Source organism: Furipterus horrens, unplaced genomic scaffold (assembly GCF_987537825.1).
Source record: "Furipterus horrens unplaced genomic scaffold, mFurHor1.1.pri manual_scaffold_9, whole genome shotgun sequence".
NCBI classification, from domain to species: domain Eukaryota; kingdom Metazoa; phylum Chordata; class Mammalia; order Chiroptera; family Furipteridae; genus Furipterus; species Furipterus horrens.
The window spans coordinates 19,815,359-19,829,633 of record NW_028327179.1 but is presented as its reverse complement, the minus strand read 5'-3'; the positions used below and the strand labels follow the sequence as shown (position 1 = coordinate 19,829,633).

The following is a 14,275-nucleotide window of genomic DNA, read 5'->3' as shown; positions in this document are numbered from 1 at the left end:
TGCATTAGTGGGGCTGATTGGAGCCCTAAACTTGTTGCTGTATTTTTACGTCTTTTAAATAGGATTTTGCCTGCACTGGGTGAAAAGTGGTAATGCTAACAGATGTTCACCCAGTCTTTCCTCACCATTATGCAATGAAACATTTAATCTAGAATGTTTTTTGTTCCATTCTAGCAGTTAATCTTTTTAAACTAATTTGTAGACACATAATGGATCACAGTCTTGGGGCAATGGAAAATTTTCTTGTTAACACTCTGACGACTATGCCTTTCAGCCATGTGGTGCTTTTAAATTACATGCAAATTTTTAAGACTTTTTATTCTTGGGATAGAAACAATGCCTTAATATTTGTTGAAGGTTGAGGTATAATCCTTTGAAAAGTGTTAATGATTTTATAAAGAGTATTTATTTTAGGTACATGCAGTATTAAAAATCACAGGTTGTCGATTTATACATTTTGTTCGGGGATGTCACATGTTCATGTTAATGTTAAATGTATTTTCTAGAGTCAGCTTCTGGAAGTTGGTTGGAACAATACAGCTAGTGCTCGTGATGACATTCAGAGAAATTTAGACTGCTGTGGATTCCGAAGTTTTAACCAAAATGATACCTGTCAGGCTGTAAGTACAAAGTATAAAAAATTATTTTGGAGATGTATTATATACAAATGAATAATGATAAATATAGAAGAAATGGACTTTCTCATGCTGAATTGTATTTTTTAAATGCTTTACATATTCCATGTACACTACTATATCATTTGTACTCAGAGACCTACTTCTGAGAGTACTGAATATTTCAGGGTCCTGCCAAACACAGATGCTTTAGGTTCTTTGCTTATAATTCCTTCCCATTGAACTCCTCCTAGAACAAGTTGTGAAAGAGAAATAACAGTAGATCAGCCTTACAGGCGGATCAGAGGAGGCATCTAAATATCTTTGTTTTGAAATATATCAGGTGGTAGGTGGTTTATACTAACTTGGGCTCCCTAACTACTAAACATTCTCAGGGTGGAGGACACATGAAACTAGCTAGTATTTTTCCTGTCTCCCTTCTTCCCCATCACAGCTTCTTACTCTTTCTTTTTGGGAGCTGAGCTAGCGATGGACCAATGAGAACCATCCTTTTGTCCCAGGCCAGACCTGTGACCCTCAACTTCCAGCCTGATTCTGCATGAGGATGGACTTGAAACTTGGCTCTTTTAGAAAGTTCACATGTGTTTATATTTTGGGGAAACTCCAATTACCACCTGTCTGAGCCCTGAGCTGGATATGTCCTCAATGAGGCTTCTTTTGTGGGATTATTATTTTTCTATTGCTGTGTAATACATCATTATCACAAATATAGTGGCTTAAAACACACCATTTATTATCTAAGTTTCCATGGGTCAAGAGTCTGGGTATGGCTTGGATATGGCTTAACTGGGTCTTCTGCTCAGTATCTCACCAGGATGATACCAAGGAGCTGGCTAGAGCTGCAGACTCATCTGAGGCTCAGGTTGCTCTGTCAAGCTCAGTAGTTGTGGCTGAATTCAGCTCCTGGTGATTGGTTGTAGGACTGAAGTCTAGTTTTCTTGCTAGGTGTCTCCTGGCCCCTACAGGCAACACTCAGATTCTAACTCTGCAGCCATCTCACACCATGGTGGCATCAAAGCCAGCATGATATTCTCCCCATTCTGTAAAGATAGTGTCTAATGCAATGCAACGTGAACATATATGTGACTGCCCATAGTATTCGAAAATCCCATCCACACTCAACGGGCTGATTATTCAGGGTGTGGGCGCTGGGAGTGGGAATCTTGAGAGCTGTCTTAGAATTTTGGACACTGAAGAACCAAGGCTGCAGACTGGATATAATTCTCCGGATGTTAATTTTTACGTGGGTGCAGTTTCTAGCTGCTCTTTATAAATGTACTTTGAAATAAAAGGGTTTCTTTTTCATTGATTCAGAGTTGTATGAAAAGTACCCACAACTGCCCATCGTGTGCTCCAATAATAGGAAAATATGCGGGAGAGGTTTTGAGATTTGTTGGGGGCATTGGCCTCTTCTTCAGTTTTACAGAGGTATGTGCAAGTAACTCTGTCTTCCTTCCTCACAGGGATGCTGTTGTATATGGCATTTTACCTTAGCACGTCACTTAAGTTTTGGAATGTATTAATGAATGTTTTCGTTGTGAACTATTATTGTAATAGGAGGAGAGCCCCGACTTGAAATCAGAAGACCTCATATATCTAGCATGAACTTTATATAGGGTGAAATGCTTGATCATTAAATTATATAAAATTTAATGAAACAATGAAATAAGGAGATTAGACTGGGTTATCTCTAGGATCTCTTGTGTTTTTAGAGTTGCGTGATAGATTATAATTTCATTTTTTTTCTTTTTAAAAATATTTGTTAGTTTACAATATTATATTAGTTATATTAGTTTTAGGTGTATAGTACAGTGATTTGACATTTTTATACCTTACAATGTGATCACCCTACTAATTCTAGTAACCATCTGTCACTATACAAACTTATCACAATATTATTGACCATATGCCCCTTCGTTTTTTCCACGCATCTCTCTTCCCCCTCCCTTCTGGTAACAATCCCTTTGGTCTCTGTTTTCTTTTCTTTTTTATTTTTTTTATCCTCATCCAAGGACATGCTTATTAATTTTTTTAAAGATTTTTTTTAATGTCTGATCTCTTTATTTATTTATTAATATTATTTTATTTATCTGTTTTTAGAGAGAGTGGAAAGGAGAGAGGGAGAGAAATATCAATGTGTGGTTGCCTCTCACTCGTGCCCCCAACTGGGGACCTGACGTGCAACCTAGTCATGTGCCCTGACTAGGAATCAAACCAGCGATGCTTGGTTCGCAGGCCTACGCTCAATCCACTGAGCCACAGCAGCCAGAGCTTATTAATTTTTTTAGAGAGAGTGAAAGTGAGGGAGAGAAACATTGATTGGTTGCCTCTCACATGTACCCTGACCAGGGACTGAACCCACAATCTAGGTATGTGCCCTGACTAGGAATCAAATCTTCAGCCTTCAGGTTTAAGGGATGACATAAATTATAACTTTAAATTGGATTCTGAACTAGGTAGGACATTCACATTGTTTTCTATATGTGTTAATATATAATACATGTACATATACATGATGGAGCCAAAGTAGGTTTATAGTTGTGAATAAACGTGAAACAGTTTATTCTTGTATTATGTATTAATTAGGGTATTATTTTCCCTATGAACAACTGTAAACCTACTTTTGCCATACCCTTCTATAAAACTCCACTTTGAAAAATTGTCTTCCAAACTCATCTCTTATTCCCTTTTGTTCCTAGACTACAATGTTCAGGTAACCACTGTTATTAATTTCTTTCCTATATGACATTTTTACTGTATTAATATATTTATTCTATTAATTAATACATTTATGTATAGTATATGATTCTGTAAGCCAAACCATATGCGTATTATTTGATAATTTTTGAGGAATGCTAATTCCTTCTATTAAACTCTCAATAGCCATGGACTTTTTTGATGAATTGGAGTTGGCAGTATGTACCAAAATTAACATTTTTTTCTTTAACTCACAAATTCTACTGAGAGAGCTTTATTTCATGGAGCTAATCATATAGCTATGTATTATGTAAATACACAAGAATATTTATTATTTACAACAACAAGCCTTTAGGCCAGCTTGTGTCCTTCAATAATGAGGAGGTTAAATTTGGGTATATTAGACAGGAGCAAATAGTTAAAGGCTGGAAACTGAGTTCCACTGCTTATTAATTGTGTGGCCTTGGGCACTTTGCTTCCATTTTCTCATTTTAAAAAAACAAGCATAATAATGCAAAGCCCTTCTTTTGAGTTGTGATAATTAAGAGTCAGTATATATAAAATGTGTTATATACTGGTACATGGCAGATGCTATGTAACTGTTAGCTGTGATTTTGTAGCTACTATTAGTAAATTATTGATGTATAAGCCAACATATTATGCCACATTAAAAAAAGATGATGGGACTCCAATGATTGTCATGGTAGTTGCCTATGTCACACCCCTCTTTTAAACAAATAATAGAATGGCATGTGCAGAATAATGCTATTAAGTAAGATTGTGTATATAACTATAGCAGTATATGGTAGGCTATTGTAAGAGTGATCATGGATCTTTAAAAGAAAATCAGAAAAATCCTAAGTGTTTGTATGGTTGAAGTTGAATGTGTTCATTTACTTTCTTGGACATTAAATTGTCCCTTTAATATGCCACTACAATAAATAATGGTCATACATGGTCAACTTCATTGTCATGTAATTTTTACTGATGTATTTTCATGTTTTTAATCCTTCTTAGATTACATCTCTAAAAGTAAAATGACACCCTCAGTATATGGACATTTTAAGCATTTGATAAATATTGTTTGCTTGCCTTTTGGGGAGATTTTATCAAATTTTGATTCAACCATTCTAGATACTTTCATTTTAAAAAATACATTTCAGTTTGACAGGTAAAAATAGTATTACAATTCTATCTGTTCCTTTGAAAATATTCTAGTGAATTTGACAGTATATTTGTGTGTTTTCACTATTTTGCATTGCTTGTTTTGTGAATTGCCCACTACTTTTGTCTTGGTGGAGGCCCTTTGGATTGCATGTAACACACTCAAAAGTAGCAAACACACAAAGGGGGAATTTAGTGTAAGAACACCAGGGTGGATCTCAGGACCTACAACTGAGCAGTTGGCACACAGCTGGGGTTAAGGAGAGGGTCTTAGAAGCGCAGGTGCACAAGAATGCTGTCCACTCCCCTTTTATTTCTTCCACCCCTCACTTTACTTGGCTTCTTTGTTCTTCTTTCAGTTTCTTTGACATTTAACTTTTTAATGACCTTTAAATAAAAAGTACAGAAGATTTTAGTTTTCTTATAGTTAAATTTATTGCCTTTTTCCCTCTGGTTTATCCAGTTGATTTTTATGCTTAGAAAGGCCTTTCTCATTTTGATTATATATGTTCAAAAATAATTAAAGAAGAAAATCTAGGTGATACAAAATGGAATACTTCATGAAGAGGACAGTCTCCTTTCAGAGAACTGCAAAATAGGGCAGGGAATAATAAGCTTTTATAGGATAAGAAATAAAGAACGAGGAAGAGGAAAATAGAAAATATGTGATTGGCTGGGGCCACGTAGCCTTGTTGGGGGTGAGAAGGGAAAGTTGACTTTGCATTTGGGGATAGGCTGACTGAATATCCTGCATTCTGGTCCAGTGGAGCATTTAAAGGGACACGGAAGTTCTCTAACCAGAAGCTTCCAGGTGCCAGTGTTTCTGAGGCAGGGTCAGGGAAGTGATGCTTGGGCAGGCTGGGGCTGTCAGAGGAGTAACTGTTTGACAACAGAGGGTGAAAGTGTGTCAGTATTGTATCCACAAGAATGTGTACAGCATAGCTGAAATGTGGGTGAAATGTTAGCCTGAGAATGGAGTATGCCCAGTAAGTAACACACTGGATGTTCACATAAAAGCACAAACACAATTCAGAATGTGGACTTCAGATTTGAGCCCTGGTTCTACCGCTTAGGGTCTGTGTGACTATTACCTAGTTATTAACCTCTCTGTGCCTCGGTTCCCTCACTGGTAAGATGAGGATAATGATAGTGCCTATCATGTAGTAAGGGTGTTGGGAGGCTTGTGTGAATTTGTAAAGCATGTAGAACAGAGCCTGTCACAAAGTACTCTCTGTGTATAAGTAAATTCCTTTTTGCCCCAGTCATATAGACTCCACGCCAGACTCTACTTCCTTAAATCAGGCTTATTTTTTCATGATTCAGTTAACAAACCATAGTTTCATAAGCCCTCTCATGTTGTAGTCATAAACGTTGCCCGTCATGAATTATACAGTAACTCAGCGATTATCATTATGGTAAGTAGAGAAAATTTGGGACTTACCATAATTCTCAAGAAGTAGCTTAAGGAACTAATGAGTCGTTATGAAGTCAAATAAACAAAATTTGGATTGAAGGTTGGCATAGATCAAAAGTGAAAATCTAATTTGATATTAATTTTGTTCCATTGGAATTTTGTATCTTTTCAAAGAATTTTTATTATTTTAAGTAAATTAACATTGAGGTAACAAACAGAATGAACACATTTCTTAATTACAGAAATAATTAATGGGGGAATAAATCGTGATGGAAGGAGACTTGACCTGGGGTGGCAAACACACATTCAATGTACAGATGATGTATTATAGAACTGTAGACCTGAAACCTATATAATTTTACCTAATAAATTGAATAAAATAATAAGTCATATTGGTTAAGTCTTTAGTGAACCTGGTGGTACATGGCACAATAACAGCTTATTTTCTAAAATTATAGCCCCTGCCCCCCCATCGCCTTTGGAGAGATAGGAATTATAACATTGTTTAATCTGGGTTAGAAAATTTTATTTACTATAGAAATTTTATTATTGCTTAATTGTTGCTGAGCCCAGTTTGCTTCTGAATTATCAAAATCTGTGATATTTTAGCTATTCAGACAATTTAGTGTTTGTCTTAGTTTCCTGTAGCTACTCTAAAAAATAAAAATAAATGTAGTAGCTCAAAGCAACATGCATTTATTATCTTACACCTCTGGAGGTCAGAGGCTTTTAAGTGGAGGCTTCGCCTGGAGGCTCTAGGACAGAGCCTGTTCCCTTGCCTTTTCCAGCCTCTAGAGGTGCCTGCCCTCCTTGGCTAGTGGTTCCTTTCTGCATCTTCAAAGCCAGCAGTGTAGCATCTTCTCTCCCCGGCCCTGCCTCCAGCTGCTTCTAGAAGTCATCACATCGCCTCTTTTCTGTATCTCTGATTTTATCCTTCCTATCTCTATCTTAGAAGGAGCCTTGTGATTATATTACAGGGCCCACAAAGATAATCTCCCAAACTCAACCTCAACCTCAACATGTTTAACTCAATCACAGCTGTAGAGTCCCTGTTACTATGTAAGGTGACATCCGCAGGTTCCGGGGATTGGGATCGGGATATCCTTGGAGGGCCATTTTCAGTCTACCACAGTGTTGATATTAATTTTTCTTGGGCTTTTTATTTGGGTTACTGACTACATTTTAAAAAGCAAAATGTCTTCCTTTTTGAACAAATAATGCTAAGTGCTTCAGAGGTTCCAGTTTATTTATTGAAAAGTGAATAAATATATACAATTGTTACTTTCTCTTCTTTCCTTTTCTTTCATTCCAGATCCTGGGTGTTTGGCTGACCTACAGATACAGGAACCAGAAAGATCCTCGTGCTAATCCTAGTGCATTCCTTTGATGAGAAAAGAAGGAAAAAAAATTCACATTCTGATCTTATTCACAGCTAACTTTAAGTTACAGTAATTTGCCTGTTTAAGGAAACAGTACCTGAAAAAATACATTATTGATGGTGGAATTATATATTTTTACTCTTATGTCTCTCTAAATGTTCTTCTTTTTCCATTGCTGAAAAACAAAACAAAACAAAAAAAACCTTGTGGTCTCCTCTGAACCTCAGTGGTACCTGTAATCTACTGTATTCACAGTGTCTGGCACTGTCCACTGTGGCCTTTCTTAGCATTTTTATCTGCTGAAAAACTTTGTATAGCACTACTATGTTGATCATATTGTGACTCTAAATATACATCTCACTGGAATAATCCATTGTATTTGGCACTGTGCTGTGTAGATAGTTCCTACTGGAAAAAAAGAGTTCAAGTTTATTAAAGCCAGTAAGTATGAGATTCTATTATGCTAAGTTCAGAACGGGAAATCAAATTCCCAATTTTTTTGTCCTTTTAGGAAGTATGTATTGTGGTGAAAATTAACATAAAAGTGATAATGTAGTTCTAGTGGTCCTTTATGATTACACTAATGTAGTCTAGAAATAGCTATGTGTTTAGGAACGTGTGGTTTAGTCTTTTACTTGTACAGGTAAGTGCAGAGGAGAAATGGGCTTATGAATATTCTAATGTGTAACATTTGCCTTCGGCCTTCAAAGTGGAATGAGTTCGAGAAATTCAGAAAGTGTATCTGTGTAATCCTGATATTCTTTTATAATAACTAAGTCCAAAAGACTGCATTTCAAACAAGTTACTATTAATGCATTGGCCCACGTAGCAAAAAGATATTTGATTATCTTACAAATTGTTAAATACGTTTTTCATGAAATTTCTCAGTATTGTAAGAGCAGCTTGTCAAATCCAAGCATATTTTAATGTGATCTCCCATAATTTGAATTTGAAATAGTATGTGGTTCTGTATATTATGTTAAAAAATTAAAGGATGGTAACCTTTCTTTGTGCATGAGTGTTTGAATTGAAAGTAACAGAAAAATTGACACATGAATTAAGTGAAATGAAATTATTTTCTTTTTGTGTTGGATTCTCTTTGATCTAAAACTGAGTTTTGCTACTTAGTGTATAATCCAGCTGTAGAAATGAACTTCTAGTGCTAATATCTGCTGTAGTCATCCCCAAAATCCTTTCTTAAAATGTTTCAGTGTTTAATGTCTTCTTCATAGTGAGAAGTGTTTCTAAAAAAGAAGTCATTCATATTTATTTGGGATAAATATGTTCTTTCCTGTTACTGATAACTAGTTATCTCTTATCTATATATGGCATTTTATTGGCAATTGTCTTGAGGGGTCTTAGAGCGTAGATCTATAGAATTTTTTGAGTATTGTGTGTGAATTTGTGTATCTGAGGGGGGACCAAAAAACCCCTAGAATTATCTTCTGGAGGGCGAGCTCCTTGTAGTACAGGCTTCCCCCGCTAGGTGAGTGTTCTAGGAACCCATCTGTATCAGTGTACCAACTGGTGTTGTGAGAGGCTGCGTTTGGCTTCAGTGAATTTTTTTTTTTTTTAACTCAATGTGATTGCCTGTTTCATGATGGGTGACTTATGAGAGCACGTGCCCACCCCGTGCTGAGTGTTCAGCAGTTTTTGACCAAAAATGGCATGACCCCTGTGCTCCATCCTCCTTGTTCACCCCATATCTCCCTGAGTGACTCTTTTTGCTTCCTCGGATAAGAAAAGTCCTCAAAGGGAAACACTTTGCCAGTGTGGAGGAGGTGAAACAAAAATATGGCAGAAGCACAAAAAGGCATCAAAATCCATGAGTTCAAAAATTGTTTTGAGCAGTAGAAAAAAAAGTCTTGATAGGTGCGTTGTATCAAATGGGGTGTGTGAGTATATCATACCAGGACTGGAAGACTGGCTAATCTTTCAAGAAAACTGAGTCATGCAATTGCCATAATGTTGTAGGGGAGGAAAAATAATTTTTCTTTACTCTTCTGAGCCCTTGGCTGAAACCCCATGTAATACAGACAGATTAATGAGAAAAAACAGAAATTTATTTAGATGTATACCTCATGTATACATAGAAAAACTAAGTAACTCCCCAGGATAGCCCTAGCCACCGTCTTAAATACCATCGTTAGTTAAAGACAGCAGAAGGGTGTGTGTGTGTGCATGTGTGTGTGTGTTTGTAGGCCAGTTATGGGGGGATTACCAGGAACAGCACAGTATATAAAGGGAAGGTTTGTTATGCAGACAAAGTCAGTCACTTATACATTGATAAGAGTTTCTTGTGATTTAGAGTCCTCCTCTTCCTGGTACAGAAAAGGAGACAACCTAGAAATGGAGATTTCCTTTGTAAGTGTCAGTTTTCTCTATGGAAGGCTAAACTTTTCTGTTTTCAGAGCTTCTCCTGTGTCAACTGTTTGTAAAAAATAAGCAGCTCAAAATAGTCTTTATGGCTAAGAGGTGTATTGTGGGGGTGCATAATCTGTTATCCTTCAATGTCATATTGAGCACTGGCCAACCCTAACAGAGTTCCTGCTGATCCCATAGGATGAGATTGTGCGTGCTGCATGAAGGAAGTGGAATTTTTGAACTCTGTCTTCTTTAAGGGATTTTGTTTGCTTTGTGCCCTGTTTATTTTGTGACATTTTGAACGTCACATGGGTTTCTGGAATCCTCTATATTAACTTACTTGGTCCAAATGATTATATGTGGAAATGGTATTTCAGAGAGAGAAAAAACAAAACAAAACCATAGCTTTGGTTTGTGCTCTGATTGCAAAGGCCTTTATGTAGGTCAACCTAATTACAAACCAGAGCCTGGGAAGCATGTATCTTTAGGGCTCTAAACTACATTATAAGAGTCGGTAATAACTGGTGATTAGCGGTTCAAGAAATAAAAATTTTAAGTGCCAAGAGTGGCCTTGTCAGATTAATCTAAGCTTTCTCTTCCCTTGGGAAGATCTAAAGGTACTTGATTATCTAGCTTCTTCTAGGAGGTCTCCAGTGATCTTTGTGTCTGGGTGCAGGGATAAAGCTCCCACTCCACAGTGTATCACAATGCCTGCTGGGAAGGCCTCCAAATAGGTCCGTCCTGCACTAGATGGCTGCCGGTGAGCCTGGGGACGTCAGACTGATGTCCGAATTCTAGGAGGGCCACTGCTGTGTACACAGAAATGCTGCCACAAACACATGGTGTAAGAGGAGAGTGAATTTCAGATCAGTGTGTCTTCAAATTACAACAAGTAGCTATAAGGAGCGCCTGTCTTCTAAACCTAGCATTTATTTTACAAAAGAACCTAGACTCCTTTTACACATTTCTCTTATGCCCTGTTTACGTATTCCATTTAGAGGAATATTTCGTAGAACATTTGTTTGGTCAGCGAATATAATGCTAATACAAAGGAAAAATATTAGACTGTAAATTCTAAAATTTGAGCTCATGTGGCATAAATACATCCCAGATATACTGTTTTTTTTTTTTTTTTTTTTAAGCAGAAATGAGTTAGGTATAAAAACCAGTTCTGCACGTTCAACCTAAGTAGCATGCTACTGAGTGGAACCGGGACAAAGAGAAACCAGAGTGGCTTTTAGTGTTTAGTGTCCTTAGACCAAGATGATCCTCCTACAATTTCCATAAATACTTGTCGAACCTTATTAAAGTTTGTTCATCCTTGTGAAAAACACTGAGTATCTATGAAACTACTTTACTTTTTAGCTGGTATGGAAAAGTTAGAATCACATTTTTACATTGTATTTCATAGTAGGAAACCGCATTCAGGCATGGTGATCATATAAATATGATCATCCACATGTTTATGTTTTATTAGAGATGATCATAACGTGAAAGACCAAGTTACGCAGTTTTGCATAAGTGAGGCAATTTGAGTAAAGCTGTTCTGCACTCAGTACATTTGGGTTAGGCAGATAATTTTGACTCCTGGCTGTATGCCAAGTGTAATTACAAGATGTGTCATTGGTCAATGTTTTCTAAACTATTTTAAGGGAGCAACCAGCAATAATGGCACCTGACACCAGAGAGACGGACAGAAGAAAAGACAGCAGAGCCCTTCGTATTCAAGTTTTTTTTCTGGAATGTCAGATCTTAACCTGGCAATTGTAGTCATTGAAATACCTCGTGAGACAGTGGAAAAGGGGGAAATCACCCTCCTGCCATGTGCCGGGCTTCTCATCTATTCTCCTCAGGAAAACCAGCTTTCAGAACCCATTTTTCAAATAAGGGCTTGAGGGAGTTGCCTTAGATTAAAAAAAAAAAAAAAAAAAAAATATATATATATATATATATATATATGTCAAAGAGTGGACTTTGATATCACTTGGAGGGTGGACACACTTTTGCTTACTTTCATATCTCGCTTTTTACAGGTAGATGACATCACAACTTGACAAATGGCTTTTTCATAGGTTAGGATTATGTAACTTGACTTTGAAGTCCGCCTTGTTCGTGAGGCACTGAAGAAAGTTCTCTTCTTGCCTTTGATCTTTCTCTGTCCTTCCCTCAGCTTCCATTCTCCCCAGTGGTTGCTAAATAGAAGGACCTCCATAACTATAGATTACTGAATGCATAAAACAAGCAAAAGAACCAAAGCAGAGACAGTCAAATGATCGTTTGAAGACAACTGTGGCTCTGAAACAGGTACAAATAGTTTAATTAAACATGTTGGTCATCTATGTAAAATTAGACTTTTACAGGTGATTTCTATTAAACCAACTCTTCTAAAAGTTTCCTTTTTTCCCCTAAGTTGCAGAGCCTCAGGTAAAACTGACAATTTTTTTTAATGTGGAAAAATATACATACAAGTTATCATTGTATCCACTTTTAAGTGTTTAATTCAGTGTCATTAAGTACAGTCACATTGTTCAATAATCATCACTATCATCCAATTCTATAACTTTTTCATCTTTCCAAACTGAAAATCTACACCTGTTAAACAGAAACTCTCCATTCCCCTCTCTATTCAGACCCTGGCAACCGCCAGTCTACTTTCTGTCTATGAATTTGGTTGCAGTAGTTGCCTCATATAACTAAAGTCATACATTGTTTTTTCCTTGTCACAGGTTTACTTACTATAAAGTCCTCAAGGTTCATCCATGTTGTAACACATTGAGAATTTCCTTCCTTTTAAAGGCTGAATAATATTCCACTCTATGTATGTAATATGTGTTAGTTACCCATTCATCCATCGATAGATATTTGGGTTCCTTCCACCTCCTGGCCATTGTGAATAATGCTACTATGAATGTGAGTGTACAAATACCTTTTCCTTGCTTTCAGTTTTTGGGTACATACTCAGAAGTAGAATTACTGAATCGTATGGTCATTCTGTATGTGAGTTTTTGAGGGACATTTTTTTTTATAGTGGCTGCACCATTTTACATTCCCATTACCTTACCAACATTTTTATCCAGCATTCTTTCACTCCTTAGTAGTCATCAAGAAATGCTTTCATTTAATTTATGAAAACATATAGGAAAGATCTAAAGGATTTGATAGAACGGACCTTGCTAATATTTCCATGCGCTTAAGAAAGTTTTGATGTTTGCATCTTCACTTCTCTTTCTAACTTGTGTATGAACACATTTTCTGTAGTTCCAAAAAGCACAAAAATTCTTAAATTCTTTTTCACTTACCCTTTTTGTTTCACCATAATGTTATTACATTTATAGATGACAACATACTGCACTGTGTTAGTAAACATATATGAAATCATTATATGTTGTCAAAAATTTATTTTGAGGTATGTTTAAATAATGTTGCCATTGGCATCTTCACAGAACTGTCTCTTGATTGATTGATTTTGTAGGACAAATTCTCAGAAGTTGAGGAGACTGGGTCAAAGTCTTTCAGTTTTATTTTGTTTCTGTTTTTTTTTTCCAATGACTTGCTCTGTGTTTAATACTTTTCTAAGGGAGACTCATTTTCCTTGCAACCTTGACATTTGACTTCCCAAAGATTAATTTATATTTAAAAAATTGTATGTTGTTAAAATAACATTTTGTCATTCAAAATTTTAAGGACTTAATCTTATTTAACATCAGCATTATTCTCCTGTGTTATAGATGAAATCTGAATAATTTACAGTTGTCATTCAAAACATTTTTTCATATGAGTGAAAACTTTTTTCCTGTCATTAAGCCTCAGAAAACTTTCTAAATGAAATATTTTACCTCTTTAAGCACATGTAGGTTACCTACTTATGCTACGGTAGCCTGAACCCTCTGTTGACATTTTTGCTGAGGATTTGTATGTCATGAAATCAACCATATATTCACAGAACCTATTAGTGAATCACTCTGTCAGAGTACTGTGAGCGAGAAAAGTATTTAAAGTATATTATCTGCCCTGGAAAAGTTAATATGTAATGCCAAAGGCTATTCAGAGAAGGAACTATCTTTAAAAAAGTTATTCAAGACAAGCAATAGATAATCAATATGCAAAGCATATTGTACAAACAGGCTACCACAGGCATTTCAGGGACTAAAGAAGTCAGTGGGGCTGGGTAATAAAAGGAATTCCATGTAATAATGAGAGTGAAATTATTCAATATGTAGTGAAGAAATTAATATAGTTCTGATTTTTGTTAAGCAGAATAGAGTTAAAAGTAGCTAGCTCTGCTCCATCTGATACCACACCCTCTCTCAGCTTTTCCAAAGATAAAGAGTGACCTCTGATCTTTACCCCATATACAGGATGTCACCGTCCTTTGCTCTACCTGTTGGTGATGAAAATGGGAACAATTCAACTGACTTTATTCCAGGCCAGGACTCTTAAGACCTTGACAGACCCAATGTATTAAAAAGCTCATTTTCAGGATTTCTTGAGCATGTGTTCATGGATACAGATGTTCTTTGAATGAACTCTTCACAAAATTAGTCTTCTGAAGGAGAAAGCTACACGCCAGAGGCTTTCTCTGAGAGCATTGAGTTGGGCAAAATCTAACAAAAATTGAATTA

At 36.3% G+C, this 14,275-nt stretch overlaps 1 protein-coding gene across 1 annotated transcript in view; it reads left to right on the top strand.

The window, feature by feature from the left end:
- Nucleotides 1-8,295, top strand: part of TSPAN13 (tetraspanin 13) — a 38,067-nt gene extending 29,772 nt beyond the window's left edge. The window contains exons 4-6 of the mRNA XM_090287138.1: nt 507-620; nt 1,950-2,063; nt 7,223-8,295. Coding sequence (XP_090143264.1) covers nt 507-620; nt 1,950-2,063; nt 7,223-7,297 — 303 coding nt within the window. The 3' untranslated portion in view covers nt 7,298-8,295. The remainder of the gene's footprint in view (nt 1-506; nt 621-1,949; nt 2,064-7,222) is intronic.
- The last annotated feature ends 5,980 nt before the right edge of the window (nt 8,296-14,275 follow it).